This window comes from Centruroides vittatus, unplaced genomic scaffold (genome assembly GCF_030686945.1).
Source record: "Centruroides vittatus isolate TY-2023 unplaced genomic scaffold, ASM3068694v2 scaffold_861, whole genome shotgun sequence".
Classification (NCBI taxonomy): Eukaryota; Metazoa; Arthropoda; class Arachnida; order Scorpiones; family Buthidae; genus Centruroides; species Centruroides vittatus.
This window is the reverse complement of record NW_027122718.1, coordinates 4,874,088-4,893,418: the sequence shown is the minus strand read 5'-3', so window position 1 is coordinate 4,893,418 and position 19,331 is coordinate 4,874,088. Positions and strand designations below refer to the sequence as shown.

General features: G+C 32.5%; 1 protein-coding gene across 1 annotated transcript in view; it reads right to left on the bottom strand.

Moving 5' to 3' along the window:
* HSPBAP1 (HSPB1 associated protein 1) overlaps positions 1 to 9,114 on the bottom strand; it is a 41,191-nt gene extending 32,077 nt beyond the window's left edge. Inside the window, exons 1-2 of the mRNA XM_067288415.1 lie at positions 8,857 to 9,114; positions 2,304 to 2,485 (exon numbers count right to left, since the gene is read on the bottom strand). Coding sequence (XP_067144516.1) covers positions 2,304 to 2,485; positions 8,857 to 9,034 — 360 coding nt within the window. The 5' untranslated portion in view covers positions 9,035 to 9,114. The remainder of the gene's footprint in view (positions 1 to 2,303; positions 2,486 to 8,856) is intronic.
* Positions 9,115 to 19,331: the final 10,217 nt, after the last annotated feature.

Below are 19,331 nucleotides of genomic sequence, written 5' to 3'. Positions count from 1 at the left end.
ACAGAAAGGTAGTCTTGATAGGATATGATAATGATAATGGTTATCGCATTTGGGACAAAGAAAATAACAAGCTCATTCGTTCGAGAGATGTCACTTTTCAAGAAGAATCCTTGATAGTTAGAAATGATAACTTGAATATACCGCATCCAGAAATAATCATGAAGCCTGATAGCTTACAAGAAGACGATAGTTATCTGAATGCTGAAAAAGAAGATTTGAGTTTCCAAGATGAAGTTCAGAGCAAAGAGGCAACACAACAAATGACTCTACGGGATCGTTCAGAGCTTATACGTCCCAGAAGATTTGATGACTATGTTATGTCAGCGATCTCAAATGCTTTTGAAGATCCGAATACTTATACAGAGGCAATTACTTGTGAAAACCGAGAGAAATGGTTAAGTGCTATGAATTGTGAAATAAAATCCTTAAAAGATAATGAGACATGGACCCTTGAAGAGTTACCAGATGGAAGAAAAGCAATTCCATGCAAATGGGTATTTAAAACAAAGACCAATCCAGATGGTTCAATAGACAAGTTTAAGGCAAGACTGGTAGCGAAGGGATTCTCTCAGAGAAAAGGAAAGGATTTTGATCAAACATTCAGTCCTGTTGCTAAGTTAGGAACAATTAGAGCACTTTTAAGTGTTGCAGCAAATGAAAATATGTCTCTGACACAATTTGATGTCTCAACAGCTTTCCTATATGGTAAAATAGACGAGGACATTTACATGGAGCAGCCAGAGGGGTTTAGTGATAGTTCAAATAGAGTCTGTAAGTTAAAACGAAGTCTTTATGGACTTAAACAAGCTTCACGATGTTGGAACAAGAGATTTGGAGACTATCTTTTGAAATTGGGTTTCCAAAGAAGTAATGCAGATCCTTGCCTGTACATAAGAAAAAGAGGTCCAAATAAACTTTTGCTAACCTTATATGTAGATGATGGTTTAGTGGCGGCAACAGATCCTCAGGAATCAGCAGAGTTTATAGAGCAATTAAAAGGTGAGTTCAAGATTGTTTCTAGACCTGCTACCTATTTCTTAGGTTTAGAAATTCACAGACAAAGTGACGGATCAATTTTTGTAAATCAAAGATCTTATACTGAAAGAATTCTTAAGCGTTTTGGCATGCAAGATTGCAGACCTGTATCAACGCCAATAATTAATGAAAGCAATAAATCAGGGAAAGTAGGTTCCTGTGAGAATAATGAACACACAGAGGATAAACCATATCGTCAAGCAGTAGGTGCTCTTATGTACCTGATGGTTGGTACACGCCCTGATATTGGTTATGCAGTGGGAGTTGCTTCAAGATCACTTGAAACTTATAATAATGAAAATTGGATAAGTGTTAAAAGGATTTTCCGTTATCTAAAAGGTACACTTGATTATGGAATACTTTATAAGAAAAGATATAAGAAGGGCATCCTTGAGGCATATAGTGATGCTGATCATGGAGGAGATTTGGTGACTGGACGTTCTACTTCCGGAGTTGCCTGCATTTATTCTGGCGGAGCAATCACTTGGCTCAGTCAGAGACAAAACTCAGTCGCAATATCTACCACAGAAGCAGAAGTGGTGGCTGCAAGTGAAGCAGCACGAGAAATAGTATGGCTAAAGCGGCTGTTAAGGGATATTACAGAACTCAAAGAGCCTCCTGAATTACAAATTGATAATGAAGCCGCAATAAGACTGGCGCAAAATCCAGAATATCATCGCCGCACTAAACACATTAAAACGAGACATTTTTTTGTACGCGAACTTGTTACAGATGGAACCATTATGGTAAGGAAAGTAACCACAGAGTTCCAGGTGGCTGACGTACTGACAAAGCCTCTTCAGAAACAGAGACTAGAATTACTTTGTAGAAAAATGGGTATTCAACATCAACAGATCATTCAATGAGGGAAAGTGTTGAAAAAATAAATTTTTTACATTTTCATGATCTGTCCATAGATGGCAACACCAATCGTTTTTGCTGTGAGCTCCCTCTTTTTTTTTCCCGCCCTTTTTGTTCTCTCTTCAGATGTGTGAAGTTGTAGTGTTCCTTCTTTTGTGTAAATTAAAGTTTTTTGTTAGTTATAACAGTGTCTGTTGCAGATTTAATCATCCAGTTTCAACAGTTTATATTCATATAAGTACTTTTAAAACTGCTTAACATCACAGGTTAGCACAGTTATATTGGATAAATGTACTTTAAACGTTTATTTTATTAACCACATTAGAAATTTAAAATACTTAACTAAAAAATATAAATTAAAATTATAATTTACATAATTTTTCATATTAAGAAATTTGTAAACTTACATGTATAATGGTTGGAATGCTTTGGAAAGTTTTTGCCATATAATTATAACTAGAATAGCACCAAAATTCAGATCTTTTAAAACAGCTAAATAAATTCACTTCTTCATTTGAATCATTCAACCAAGTTAAAAAACCATTTATTGTTGAGGTTATATAGTCTGCTTCTCCTTCCCAGACACACTCTGAAAATATTTTAATAAATAATTTTAAAATTATAATAGTTTATTTTTGCTACCATAGTTAATAGAATTCAATACACTCATTAACAAAAAATTTATGCACCAAGGAGGACACATTGAAATTGAATAAAACTTTAATGTAATAATAGTGAGAACATAAGATCAATGGTATTAAATGACTATAATATCCTAGCAAAGAAACAATTTCCTGTGGAACAATGCTACCATTTAAAGGAATCTTTAATACCTTGTAGCACGTGAGCACAATGGGGAGACAGACTGGTCATTTGCCCAACTTGATCAGGCCTTCTAACTGAAGGCAAAAACAGGTTTTGGAAGTTTAAAGCTTATAATTAATTTCCTAAAGATTGCCAGAAAATTCTATTCTCTGTCTTACTCAATAGTATGGTAAATTGCCTGATATAAATTCGATTAGTCTGTAGTTTGATTTTATAACTATGATAACAGTGGGAGTAAAATCCTCTGTCTCTCATTGGAAAAGTTGCTATAGACACTTGTGCCTTGTAAGACCTCCTTTTGTCAGAATATAAGTGATAATATAATCAAGTATGGAGGTGTATAGTTATCGCAATAGATATCTTATAATATCCTGCAATAGATCTGCTTATGGATGCTGTAACTGCTGCTCCAGATCCCTCATACTTGATGAAAATAGCATCTGGTCCCACAAATGCTTGACTGGCAAAAAATCTTGAGATGCAACATGATCAAGACATTTCTAGGAAGCCCCAGCTATCTATGTGTGAGAATTATCTTGCTGGTAAAAGGATGTTTGCAGCCCTGCCATGAAAGAAAACACATAAGAATGCAGGATTTCCTGAACAGGATTGCCTGTAGACTCCATATTTCTTTGTCATAGCACTGCAAAATGAAGTCAATGAGTATTAATTCTTTTGACTCTATGTCCTTACTGTGTTAAAGTTTTTATTATATCATTGTCTATGTTAGACTTAGTATATTAATAAGTCCTAGAATAACCAGTATTATAAGTTCTATTAATATACTAAGTCCAATGTAGACAATGATATAATAAAAACTTTGAAGTCAATTAGGTCGGGGTTTTGATAGCAGGACACAAAGTGATCTCATCTCTTTCCATACCATTGTACAGGAAGAGACAGGAATCTGTAGCATGGTTTCCATCTGTCTGTGATTGATAGGCAAAAATGTTATTGCAGCTGTTTGTGTTTGTCTCACAATGAGACATCATCTCTCCTAGTAGTCTGTCTGGGTTTTGCAGTAATTAAACAATTCTATCTGAGTGTGTAACTTTTTTTTTGCCAATGAGCAAACCTTCTATCAATAAAAAATAACCACTTAAACTGATAAGTAGTATTAAATTAGATTGAAGATTTTAAAGAATATTTTAATTTGTTTGTTTAAAAAATTAAACAAACAACTTTTTGTGTACTAGCATGTTCAAAACTGCTATCTACTGTCATTATTTATAATCACATACATAAGTAGTCACGTAAAATTAAATATCAGTATTAATAGTAAATTTCAATTTTAATTATTATATGTTCTAGAATCTTCAGAATATTTATAAATTGAATCTGAAAATAAAACATTAAAACTGAAAAAGAAAATATATATATTACTAGCAGATGAGCCTGATGTTGCTTGGACAAAAAGTAATGATAGCAATAATTAAGATTATTAGATTATAGTCGATCTTGCCGGTTTTCACCAAGTGCAGGAATTTGGTCCCCCCCCTCTTCTGAGACTAATAAGAGAATTTATAGATGGGTCTAAAAATATGTTTGATTTCTTGTAAGAATGCAAAAAACCATATTTAAAATAGTACAGTAGAAGCAGAGTTCTTTAGGGTAATCTAAATATAAAGTCAATCCGCACAGCAGGGTGTATAACCCAAAATAATTGACTTACGTAAACCTTTAACCGCTGCGTAATATGAATTCTCACTCAGAACTCAAACATTTTCTTAACCCTCTCCGAGTTCTTCCTCAGGGAAAAACAAGCTGGATCTTCTAAACAAATACAAACATAAAAACTTTGAAGTTAATCGAACGACATAAAATTCGAATGTCCGGATTTTTTAACGTATCCATACCCAGAAGGGGTTAAGAAAACATTTCAGTTCTACGTGAGAATTTATATAACGCAGCGGTTAAAGGTTCACGTAAGTCAATTATTTTGTTTTAGGGTAATCATTAACCTTTTCCTCTCCCAGCAGGAAGAATTTCCAAAAATCCCTTCTTAGTGTGCATTTGCATGACATATCCTGTGTACCAAATTTCAGCTTTCAACTCCTAACCATTTGGGCTCTGTGCTTATTATTATTATCAACCCATCTCAATTATATTATAAGATATATCATACTGCCAACCTTGCATTACAGATGAGTCTGACATGACAGCTAAAAAAGGCTGAGAAATAAAAAAACAATTGGTAAAAAGTTTTTTGACAAAACTTGTGATACTTTTAACCATTTATTTAATCTTCATTCTCTTTAACACAATAATAGGTTTATAATATTGGCTTTCCAATTAAACTGATTATTAGCAGTAAAAATGTAGAATGAAGAATACACTGTACCATATATAATACATAATACATAAAAAGTTAATTATATATTTAAAAAAAATTACAAAAATTAATAATTCCTGATAGCCTATAGGCTAGGAAATGTGATTTTAGCATGTGACTTAATTTACAAGAACAATCAAATTAACATTCAAATTAACTTTCACATACCAAAGAGTGGAAAATCTTACATTCTGAAACAAAATTTTATAGTCCTGTGCAGAATTTTTTAGAAAAAAATTTATTTTTCATGATTTAATAAGAAATTTAAAGTTTCTGTTGAAATTCTCAAATGCATATAAGAATTCTTGCGCATCTGGTAATATTGAATTTAAAGAAAATGTGAATGTGTAATGTTGGAAAGTGCAAACTTAAAACTGCAATGCAAGCAAACTTTGGATTTTTAGTACTCATTGTAAGTGCACATTTGCATTAAAGATGTTATCCTAGCACAAATAGATGCAGAATTTCTAGTTTAAGCTGATAGGTTGACAATTACTTTCAAAAGCAGATTCTTAGCCCAAAAGATAGAGGGTTTACAATTATGATATATATAAATATATATCATTGTACATAGAATGTTATGCTGAAATATTTTGCTTTTTACATTAAATATTTAACAATCATTTTACTTTAATGCCTAATTTATTTTTTGTCAAATGTTTTATCTGATCAGATCAGCAACTATCTAACAAATAATTTTTTTGGAACATTTATAATTGTATATAATTTCAATTATAATTTTAAATAAAAAATAGTTACAATTTAAGCATAATATTTAAAATTTAAAGGTAAATTATTAAGCATAATAATGTTTCAATTATAAACCTTCTTCAAGTTTTTCATATGAATAAATTCTAAAATATAATGAGTAAATACAGTAAAAATCTTTTTAAGAGGTGTCAAACGACACAAAACAATCTTAATTAATGTGTTTGCTCTATTTTAACTGAGTAATAAAATTTATTTATTTTGTTTTAATTCATAAAAATATAATTAAATTTTGTTACTTAGTTACAATATGTTATAGCAGGCCTTATTCTAAGGTTTTTCCTAATGCACAAATATCAGTTTTGTTTTGGCCAAGCTGATAAATCCTAATGTTACTAAATCATTATAAAAGACATAAATGGAAAATAAGGACAAGAAAACAAATCTTATATCTGTATGTTTATTTATTAATTTCAATCATCGTTCATTCTTAGCTATTAGCAGGGCTGTAGAATCAGAGTTGTGAAGTTTTGGTATTTTAGTTGAAGTTGGAGTCACAAAAAATCCAACAACCCCGATTCCGGCTGTGTATGGAAAACAATTTAGTTCAACCACTTTGAAGCTTAACAACGCGTGTTAAACCATACGACTCTGATTCAAAAACCAGATAGTTATTAAGCTTCAAACAGGTTGAACAAAATTGTGCCCCCCCCCACACATTCTAACATCCATACATACAAAAAAAATCCCCAAATCTTTTTCATATTTCAACATTTCAAGGTGTCCCAAATCCAAAAATGTAAAAATTTAGAGAGAGATCATCTTTTGACCAATCGCTATACTTTCCCTCTGTTATATATAACAGCCAGAAAAGTAAAAATTATCAAATACATATTTATATATTGATTACGTCATTACTTAGAGGAATCTTTTAGCTTTGGAATAAAAAACTTGTAAAAAAAGTTTCTACGTTCTATCTTTATTAGAACTCTGTTTATTAAAGCTTTTATTCCAAGTTCACATGACAATATTAGAATTCCCGGGCCTATTTTTGTAAAAAGTCTGCCCTGGTTGAAGTCAGATGGTAAGGAAAAGTCAGGGTCAGTAGTTTTTTAAACGACTCCAGCGTCCCGATAATTAGACACATGCAACGTGCACCATGAGCCTGCACGTGACATAATTTACTATATGATAAGTGCGCCGAAATTCTGGATATGTGAATTATAGTTTTAAATGATAATATTAGTGTTATGGCCGCATAAAAAATATTTATCGTATATATTCGACACAAACGGTAAAGGCTATCGACATTCCTTCGTACAAGGGCATCACCAAGGGGGGCAGGAGGAGGCAGCTGCCCTCCCCTAGAAATTCAAAAAAATTATTTAAATGCTAAGTTTTAATTAAAATAATCTTAATAATATAAAAAAAATATAATACGACATTACGAAGTTAAAACTTCGTTTCTTGTCCTTCTTTTCGCCGTTTTACACCATCAACAGTCCTCAAGTCCTCACAGTCCCTCGGAGACGACTTTTCTTTTGAGGCTACTGCCTCCGTGAGAAAATGCAGAGTAGGTAAAGCGTCCTCTGGTGTTGAAGAAGGACAAGAAATGAAGTTTTAACTTCGTAATGTCGTATTATATTTTTTTTATATTATTAAATGTAATAACGCCGGCCATGTTTTTTGTAATTTTTACTTAAAATAATCTTCTTAGGCTTCTTGCAAGTTAAAAAAAAAATGTTTTAATTAAGATATTTCTTTTCCGATACATAGTAAATGATTAAAACTTTATGAATTGTTTTTATTTTACCTACATACAATTCATATCCTCTATCAATTTACATCATCTTGCTCCCCCCCGGCCCATTGGCTGGTGTCGTCCTTGCCTTCGTACCTCTTTTTTTTGTGAGCCGAATAATATCCACACTGCTTCATTTATAGGTAAATATTTTAATTTTAACATAACCAGAAAAGAAATACTTGAAAACCTGAAATCAAACAATTAGGCCTAATTATTGCATACAAATATGGATTCCCACTGCACAATTCAAAATTTTCACTACACATCCCATGTCCAGTTGCACAATATGCACTAGATTAGAATCAATAGTTACAATATGTTAATTACTTGTAATGTAAACATTAAAGTAGAACCATTACATTTGAAGAAGATACTAAATTTTACAGTCAAAATTTTATTGATCATCTCTTAGAATTGTATGAGATTTATCACTTTTATTACTCCCTGGATTAAATTGTAAACTGTATTTGTGACTCGTTGTCACTCAATTTAAATCTCAGAAATATAAGAATTATTTTTAAAAATTAATTTCCAAATACTTAGTTAGTTTAATTGGTTAATGTAACCCTTGGTGCCAAGATGGTGGCTCGTCTCTGATTCCAGCAAGGAAACAGTGGGAAGCACATTCTAACCTAACCTATTCTAATAATTTAGTTGCTAATAATTATGGTAATTTATTAGAATAGGTTAGGTTAGTTTAGGTTAGGTTAGGTTAAAACATGCGTCCCACTGTTTCCTTGCTGGAATCAGAGACAAGCCGCCATCTTGGTACCAAGGGTTACATTAACCGTTTAATTCATAAATAAAGTAAAATATACAATATAAAATATGGTTAAATTTTACCTACATGCACCATCACGACCACAGTTGCGACCATTTGCACTCCCGACCGACTCCTTCTGGGGGGCAGCCGCTGAGTGTATAACATCACTAGTTATTGATTCACTGAACACACATATCAATAACTAGTGACATTATACACTCGGTGGCCTGCCGGCGACTCCCACCCGGGAGGAGTCAGTCGGGACTGCAAACAGTTTGGACCGCAGCTGTGATGGTGCACATAAATAAAATTTGACCTAAAATACAAGTGAATTTTGACTAAAATTTGGTATCCATCTTCTCTGAATGTAATAGTTCTACTTCAATATAATGTATTCAATGTATTGTTATTGTATTGTATATATGTAGTTATTGTAATGTACTTGCAATGTATTATAATGTAATTCAAAGTGTACATTGAATAGATTAGAAAAAAGAAGTAAATGCCATTAAATTTGAAATTACTTGCCATTCTTATTTGGATATTTTCTAGAAACACGGAATTTGAATTCTTCTTTCCCGCAAATATCTGCCCATTCCTTCAGGGTCCACTTCGCACATTTCCAATTTTCTATCATATTACTCAATACAAAAGGTTGCTTAGGATCATTCAAAATTAAATCCTTAATTACTTCTGCACTTATCATTTTTTAAATACAATACTTATATTTTTCTTCCTATAAAAAAAATGGATGAATTATCTTGATTAATACACACGCTTCGTACAAAAAGGCACCATTATAATTTCTTCGCCATCTATCGGAATATTTTTAAAACATAGTAAGACATTTTAATTCTTTTCAAATTGTAAATACAGTACTTTAATTTAAATATTAAAATATTAATTTAAATATAAAATCTATACTTATTTTAAAATTTTATAAAGAATAATTGAACGTAAAAAATAAAGCTTTTATTGGCCGTTTTCGAGATAGTAGTGGAAGATTATGGAGTGGCCGGATGGCCGAGCGGTCAAGGTGGCAGCCTACCGTTCTGGGGAACCCGAGTTCGAATCCGGACGGGTCGATAAATCCCCAAGAATTTTTCGGGGGTGGTCCGTGCGGATATGTCGAGCCCCGTCCCAGTGGCGTAGCGTGGGTGTTAGCCGCCCGGGGCGGAGGAAAATTTCGCCCCCTCTTAAATAAAATACGGGGAATCTTTACAAGTCAGTACAGACGGTGTTGTCAGCGCTACAATGAGCAAGTTCTCATTATTATACGTACATTTAAAGAAAGGGGATTCCCCAGTTTCGTCACAGAATAAGTAATGAAAAATTCCGTGCTCATTTCAGTCGGTTCGAATCGTAGGTGCGATAAAAATATGAAATGAAATGGTTCAAATTTTTACAAGATATTATTATTATTTATTGTGAAAAAATGCCGCCCCCTAAAAGTGCCGCCCGGGGCGGGCCGCCCCTGCCGCCCCACTACGCTACGCCACTGCCCCGTCCCTAATTATCCGGCCGACCCGTTGTGGGCCTGGCCGAGATGAGTTTTATGAAGAATTGTAAATACTAATAACGAACAAAGCCCACCAGTGGCCGAGCGGTCTTCGTCCCCGCACTTTGAGTGGACTAGATCCTGAACACTGGGAGTTCGGTCGTAGTTTCGCACCGCGCTCGGAAGGGCTGGCAGTGTGGAGTTTTCCGGGTTTACTCCACGTCGATGACGCCTAAAAAATAAAGGCCAGTTTCCCATAAAAGTCCTCCCGGAAGGCATTCTTTTCCCCGCGCACGTATTGGCCAGTCTATAAGGTCGGCTCTTCGGTCGCCTAGCGATCACAACCAAGCTCTTCGAAGTATAAGTGCCTAATTGTGCTCTAAACAACTCGTCCAAAGAAAGAAAGAATAACGAGTAAAATCGCCAATTTAACTCTACTCGAGATACACAGACTTTATTAATTTTTATAAATTAATTAATGTAAATATTACACTGTATAAAACAATGCCAAATACTAATATTTACAAGTAAAAGTCATGGTTTTAAAAGGTGAAGAGAGGTTTTTGTATTTTTAAGTAAGTTATACACGCAATTTTTTTAATACAACGAGTAGTTATTTATTGTGACATCGTTACAATGCCGGGCTGCAATTTATAATTTATTTCATTTAAAATATATGCTCTCCACCTCAAATTAGTAGTGGCTTGTTTTTATATACAATATCATACTCTTCCTGTAACGATAGAGTCGTGCCGGTCGTCTATATAACACCATTCAGGGGAAATTTTGAATTGAAATAATATGACTTCCTGTTTGCATCAGAAGTTCATATATAGTTAATCGGGGTCTTCTGCCCCTAAGATTTTCGTATCTGCTCTCGTGTTTATAAAATTTGTCATTAAAACAATATCCTGTACAGATAATAACTATTATCCTTTATTATAAATTAAAAGCAATTGCATGAACTAGTATATAGGCAAGGAATGAAAGAATGGAAATACTATTTATATTTGTTTACAAACCGCCTTAAACACACATTGACATACTTACATCGATTTACATAATATTAACAATAAATATTCTTCTAAAACATTTATTGTATATTAAATTCTAATTTTAATTTATTATTACTAATTATTTCCAAGTTTTAATATTATATGAATTATTCTTTAAATAATAAGTGTTATTCTGTAAAAACAAATATATTTTGCAACAAAATTGATATATAATGCAAATGTTTAAATAAAACATTTTATAATTAATATAAGATGCAAATGTATTTACCATTAAACACGGTGATATTACATTATATATTGTGAGATATCTTAATAAAGAGGAATCAAGATTTTGCAATAAAGTTTCTATTTTCATTAAAAGTTATTGATATAATGTATTTTTAATATAAATATTCAAGGTAAAAATTTCTTAATAAAAAGTATAAATTATGAAATAAAATTTAAAGAATTATTTTATTTCCTATGATCTTTCTTAATATCAAACTCAATACAGTACACTATTAAAACAAAACCATACCAGGAGTTTTTATAGTCTGAATATAGATTAATCGCTATATAGGTGAGTGCATAAAATACAGAAGAAAAATATTAAATAATAACATTAAAAACCTTGAGATTGTAGTGTCATTTCTTATTCTTCACCCTTATTTGTTTGGCGGATGGCCGAGCAGTCAAGGTGGCAGCCTACCGCTCTGGGGATCCGGATTTGAATCCATACGGGTCGATAAATCCCCAGGAATTTTTCGGAGGTGGTCCGTCCTGATATGTCGGGCCCGCCCCTCACTACCCGGCCGCCCCATTGTGGCCCTGTCCGAACCTATAATTGGCTTGTTAATAGAGGCCCTCTTAGTGCCCACGGGGCGGAGTTTTAAAAAAATCCTTATTTGTTAAATACATCCCTATTGTAGACGAAGTTTATCCCTAACGTGTAATGCAATGTATGCTAGAGTTTCAGGTGAGTGACTACTATCATTAGAAACAAAGTGAAAGAAAAATAAACATTTTTGGTATAAATAAAAGTCTAAATCTTGGGAAATTAAGGCGTATCAAGCGGGTCTTGTGCTGCTGTACCACCCTGTAGACACTAAAACAATTAGTTTTGTTATTTGAAAATGTAAATAAGTATAATAACGCCTATCACAAGACTTCAATTAAGTAAGATTATGTTTCTAAAGTAATTCTAAGTTAATTGTGTAACATTCAACGAAAAATACCAGGGGACAAGTGCCTTGATTCTCCCTCAAATCTGCCTTCAGCAGCATCCATATTCTCTAAATCTTGATTACATCACTAACACCCGTGAAGTTGCCCCCAGATGTTTGTACCAACTAAAATCTTGTCATTATTCTACGTTTTTACCGGATTGTTCGGTCAAAATTTTTGTTTGTACCAACACTCATTATAAATTTTTCTCCAAATTATATTGAGTACTTATTTGGCATAAAAGTTACATTGAGTGGTACTAATCTTCATTTCATTAAAAGTCTGAAGCAACACAAATGAATTGCCAGGCTGCAATTTTTAATCATGTTTTTAATTTATTTTATTTAAAATATATGCTCTCCATCTCAAATTGTTACTGTAATGTGCTGCCCCTGTACATCATACTTTTTCGTTAGCAACGGAGTCGTGCCAGCCATCTATCTAGTTTCTTTCAGAGAAGTTTTTGAATTGAAATACCTGGTAACATGACTTTCGGTATATACTGTAGTTATTCGGGCTTCCTGCCGCTAAGCTTTTCGTATACGCTATTGAATTTCATTTATCTAACACCGTTCTCGAGATTAAGAAAAGACAGTGGGAATTTATAAGTCTACAATTCTTTCAAATTGCAACTCAATTAATATGTAAAGAGTACAAACGAAGAATAATCCATTAGCATTATTGTTACTTGCTACAAATGTATGAGATCAAAATTCTCAAGAAACCGATAAATGTAGGCCAACATTAATTCGGTTCTATCTCCCAAAATATTGCGATGTAAACAAAACGTTTGATGGAACAATCTGGTACAAGAGAGGAGCAATTATTTCACGTAGTTTTTCACTCGGTACAAATACCTGGGAAGCCAACTTCTTCACAGGAAGCACATAGGTCAAGGGTAAAGTAGATTAAATTCGGCTTCAATTCCTAAAATATCACGATTTGACTTTGACGGAACAATTTGGTACAAATAAAGAAATTTGGAATAATAAATCTAATGTATAAGTTTGAATCTATTGTCATTTCACTTGCTATTAGTTAAGCGCGAAATACCTTAAACGAAAATATGTAAAATCCCAAATCATCGTGACTAAGCGTGAAATCCTCATTAGTCTCTTAAAAATTTACAGTTTTACATTATTAATATGCCATCGTTTTCGTACAAACACGACTATTTTTTTAATTTATTCTTTTTAGAACAAGCAGCAATCGTTTGTTCTAAAAAAAACGCGAAAAGAGAGGAAAAAATTATGATGTAATAAACAGATTTGAAATTTAAAAACACGATATGTTAAATATAAATTAAACATTTGGTAAAACACAATAACAATTCAAAAATTTAATTTTTTCTGTAAAACATAAGGGTTTACAATTTTTTTTGCCTTTCTACCTCCATTACAATCACTACAAACTTAGAGGGCCCACCAGTGAACACCGGGAGTTCGGTTCCCGGACGGGCTGGCCACGTGGAGTTTTTCGGGTTTCTTCACGTCTTTGACGCCTGAATAGGGGCCAGTTACCCTTAAAAGACCTCCCGAAATGCATCGCCCATATGTTGCGTTTGCCGTAAATAAACAAAAGTTACTTCACTAGATCTAATCCTAAAATATGTTAAAACACAGACAAACCGTTATTATTGAGCTCATGAGAAAGATAAAAGATTGGTTAATTTAAATTAAGGAGTGGGAAAAAGTCCGTAAAAACTCTCATTTACAAAAAATGAAACAATTATTGGAATGAAATGCGATTTGCGTGATAAGTATTGTTAGCACGGTGGTTTTTGTTGACAGGAAAAAATTCAAAAAATAACCGACGGGTGGCGTTGACATACGAAAGACAAAGAACTAACGTGGAAATGACAATAAAAATGACTTTCAATGCGGTTTATAATAGTGGGGGGGGGTATTTAAATTTTCGAGTGCTTCGATCAGCTCCTTCTACATTATTGAAATTGAAAAAAACTATTAGCCATGAGGGAACATTCATCCAACCGAACCTGCTACACTCTGCAGTGGGAGGCGTTGTTACTCGAATAAATTGTGTTACACTCTGTAGTGGAGGCTCTTGTCTAATAAATATATTTAAAGTTATTTTCATTGTCTTTGTGTTGTCTTGTCATTCATGTAATAATGCCTTTCGGGAGGTCTTTTAAGGGTAACTGGCTCCTATTCAGGCGTTTCAGACGTGGAGAAAACCCGGAAAACTTCCCGTCCGGACGATCGAACACCCAGTGTTCAAGGAACGGAACCACTTGATCATTAGTAGATCCATTTTCATTGTCATATCTTTTGTATGTCACCGCCACCTATCGGTGATTTTTAAAACTTATTTTAACTAATTATATGTTTAACATCCTCTACTATATGTCGTTTATTATAACGAGGATTAGGAAACATTACTTCATTTATTTTTACAGTACTTTCCCGGCTCTGTTATATATAACAAAGGGAAAGTATAGCGATCGGTTAAAAAATGACCCCAAGATTTTTACATTTTTGGACTCAGGAGACCTAGAAACGTCGATAAATGCAAAAAAATTCGGGTTTTTTCTGTGTGTATGGATGTTAGTGTGTAGAAAAAACGATTTTGTTCATCTACTTTGAAGCATAATAACTTTTGTGTTTTTTGTCGAAAATTTGTGAAATTTTGCAGAAAGGTTTCTGTATTAGGGGGTTTGATGCTATTGAATTTTCGCGATTAAAAGTCGACGGGGTAGGGAGATAAAAGAAGTCTTGTATCTGGCGTAGGGTCGGACTTAATGAAGATTTAACTCATTATAAGCATTTACAAGTTTTTATAAAACTCATCTCTGCCTTCAAAATTAAGCCTTTTGCCACTTTATAATAATTAAATATATAAAAAAATTTTAAAAATATATCATCATAACAGATGGCCCCACACACAGTTTTAAATATTACCGGGAAAGTTTAAAAAAATTCATGTATGTCAAAAATGTTTTATTTATATCTAAGACAGGTTTGTACAGTAATTGCTATTGCAGCGTTTCTCAACCTGGAGGTCGCGACCGCCAAGGGGGTCGCAGTGATACTAAAGGGGGTCGCGAAACGATAATGAAATCATTTTATGAGAAAAAATCATTTATTATAAACTTATAAACATTTTACTTACAATAAGTGCACATGTAAAGAAAAGAAATTAATGTGATGGTTGCATTTGTTTACATTTATAATTACAGTTAAAATTCAATTAGTAATAGTAAGGTTTACTGTTATTATTCCTTTGGGTGGGGTCGCGAAATATTAATTTTATTTATATTTACTATTTGGGAGGTCACGGAGCTAAGAAGGTTGAGAATCGCTGTGATATTGTATTAATAAGATACCGTAACTCCAATCAAACCTTTTACTGTTTACTGTATCGGAACTTCTATATCTCGAAACCTGTGTATCTCGAATTTTTCTCTTGTTTCCGTGAGATTCGAGATAGACAGATTCAAGTTGTTGCTGAGTTAATTTAACTATTATTAATTGTTATGTCACTTTCGTTTTCCTTCCTAGAACCTGTAAATCTTTACAGGTTGTCAACTTCTAGGAATAAATCAATTAATTCTTAACTTTTCTAGAAATTGCAGTTTTTCCATATTTAAAAACTTTCCTTTATAATCATTATCATATCGATAAAATTTTTATATTTATTTGCAAACTTTATATATGTTGTAAATGTATACAATTTTAGTTGAATATTTTTATTTTTCTAGTTCTGAAATCAATAAATGCATTTAATTTTGTTCCAAGAAAGCAATTTTAGTTATAAAATTCGGTTTTATTTAATTTTTAAAAAATTAGCAACGAGTTGCGTAACTTTCCCGGCTGTTATGAGATTTTTATTTCAAAAATAACGTTATATTATTGATCATAATAAATAAAATGGTATGTGGCGCCATCTGTTATGAGATTTTGCTATAAAAACTTTTCATATTATTGATTATTATGAAATAACAAAACGCTTAATTTTGAGGGTAGTGATTAGTTTTATAATAAAAAAAAAATTGTAAGTGCTAATTATGAGTAAAATCCCGGGCCTCAGAGTGACAACCTACCGCTCTGGGGGACAGGATCGATCCGGACGGGTCAAAAAAGCCCAGGAATTTTTCAGATGGTGGTCCGTTAGGATATGTCAGGCCCCATTCCTAACCACCCGGTCACCTGTTGTGGGCCTAGCCGAACCCATAATGGGCTTGCTAAAAAGAAGCCCTCTTAGTGCCCACAGGGCGGAGAGTTAAAAAAAATACCTCAACGTTACCAGTTTCCTACGTATTGTGTTTCCCTTTCACATCAATCTAATCGAATTGTTTAATATTGTTTACTTATCAATGCAATGAGTAAAATCCAATCATATTTATATTCACGAATTCATATCAATATGTTAATTTTATTTTCACAATGTCAAAGAAAACCTATTAAGGTACCGGTACGTACAGACTCGGGTGCACTTCACGTAACACGCATACAAGGCACGTTCAATATAAAACTGGAAAATTGCCATTAAAGATGAGCAATAGTGTAGTAATTTTAATACACGAATCTTCCAAGTCAGAGAGAACAGCAACTGCGACTGACACGAGCGAGACCATAAGACAACGGGCCAATAAAAAATGGTAGCGCCTTCCCAGCAGTGCACGAAGCAAGGGCATTGTAGTGTTATCGAATTTTTGACATAAACTAATCGACATCCATTGGTATATGCAAGTACAGTAAGGAGACAACTACACGAGTGGCATACAGATATATGAGTAGAATTCTAGAATTTTCAAAACAGTGAAAGATTCTTCATGGCATTCACTGCGGTCCCAGCTGGTGACACGACGTAACCGCAATAAGTGAAAGGTACTCTCGCTTATATACAACTTAAATTAAAGCTGTTCTAAAATTCAATCAAAATTCGAATGTTTGAGTTTGGATGATTTTAAATATTCATAATACGAAACAATTGTAATATTGTTTCCAAAAAATATTGCGAAAGATTATTATTACAAATCTCATGATCTTCGTTATTAATTAACGTTGATTTACTTATCTATTATTTGATTTATTACTATTATTTCTCTTGTGTAAAACGTTCACATAAAATTCTTTCGTTTGTAAAACTTTGTTAACGATTAAATACATATTTTGTCCCTGTTCAACGCTCATTTCAGTTGTTAGTTTAAATAACAAAGATCGTAATGTGTTTAAAGTATTTAATTAAATTGTATACCGATTTATGTTAATATCAAAATGAAAAAAAAAAATAATCTTCCAGATTGCCCTTTTTAAAATGATTTGACCAGTTTGGTGAAATTTGTAAGAGCGCGTTTAAAAATTTCATTTTAATTTTACCTAATTTAATACCCTAAGCACAAACATCATCTATGAACTAACACTTGAATCTGTGTCATGATGACATAACATTATCTAAGGTGATTTCAAAATCTGTAGGAATAATTTTTAGTGTGATCCTAGTAGATAAGATCTTGTGCACTAATTTAAGTAAATACAGGGTGGCAATAAGTCTGAAAACACGGGCGAACATACATAATTTATTGTTATTACACTGCAATACGCAATATTTTTTATTCTAGTGTTCTCTATTTGCAGTGCATAGTTTGATTTACTGTGCAAAATTGCAAATAACATGATTATGATGAATAAAATGTTTCAGACGTTACAAAAATACCATAGTACAAACCACTGGTTTAACTATCTTGATTAAATATTAAGTCTAGTATTTTTAACAAGAGTTCATTGTTTAAAACGATAAATTTTCATAATTTAAACGAATATTTGAATTTATAAAGGTAAATCAATAGACGGTCAAATCATGTATTGTATATTCACATCATTGAAGATAGAAACAAGCAACTAGTTGATGACAGACTCTATTGGTAACATTTCGTTTAAATGATTTGGCTGTATAAATAAGCCCTCAATGAAGTTTATCACTCTCTTGATATTAATGGTTTAAGTAATGAAACTAGCATTAGTTCATGAAGCCAAGTTATATATCTATCTACACGTATTTATTTAAGACAGCTTAGAAACTATATCCATACATAGGAACCTCTAGGATGACAGTGAACTTTGTTTTTCTTTCTTTTGTCGGATTTCCTACAAAAGAAAGACCGACAATATACCCCTATCAACACTTAATCATAAACATTCTAACAAACATTCCACCATGAAACAAGATATTTTAGATTTAACGAATTAAGTTTAATCAATGTACAACGCACAATGATTTAATAACCTTTTAATAAGAGGGCCCCGGTTTGATGGAATATGGCACTCCAACACGTACCCTTTTAACGTTCCGGAAGGACTTGTTGGGTTTTCCGTGAAAACTACACCTGGCCAGTTTGATGGTAACACCGAGTAATTAAAAATTAAATAAAACATTACCAGATTTTTAACTTAGTAAACATTTTTTTTTATTTTTTGAAAAACATTTTATAAACATATTGCAAATTAAAACGAAACGGCATAAAAATTACAATTAAGCATAAGCATATTTACACAGCTATTTTTTTTTTCTTTTAATATACAAACTGCTTACAAACAAACAGACATTTTATATTTAACATATGATTTGTTGTCTTAAAATAGTGATGACAAACTGTAAACATGTTTCTAGGTTAATATAAAATTTTATAAGAGAAAAGGGAGGAGAAAAGATGTGATTATGAATGACCAGAAAAATATTGCTGATGAAAATTAATTAAAAACTTTAATTTTTTTTTAAACATAAAAATACATCATAATCTATTCTCACTAAATTGTCTTGGGAAGTAACCCAAATATCACAAAAATTGAACAATAGTTTTAAATAAATCCATATTATTTTAACGTTTTTTTTCTTCACTTCTTTTGTATCTGATATAGCAAGTTTACCAATTGAATTCACTCGAAATGTGCTCAACACTGAATTGTTTGCTATATAATGCGTGTTATAAATAATAACGAACGTTATATATAATATCACTTAGCTCTATTTACAAGAGTAATATTGCACGATCTTGATTCAATAATATAAATAAGCTCGATTATCTTAACTGAGCTCCTAAAGCTTTGAAGATTTCAGTTAAAACTTGATAAAAGTTTCAAGGTATACTTTCCCTCTTCTAAACAACCGAGGAAAAGTAAAAGAAATTTGCTTTAATTCACTTTAAACTACTATTTTTTTCGCTTTTATACACTAATACATTACCTCAAAGTATTGTTTTGTGAAAAAATACGCTAATCGTTTTTGATATGAAACATGTATTAACACTCAAAAGTATTATGAATTTA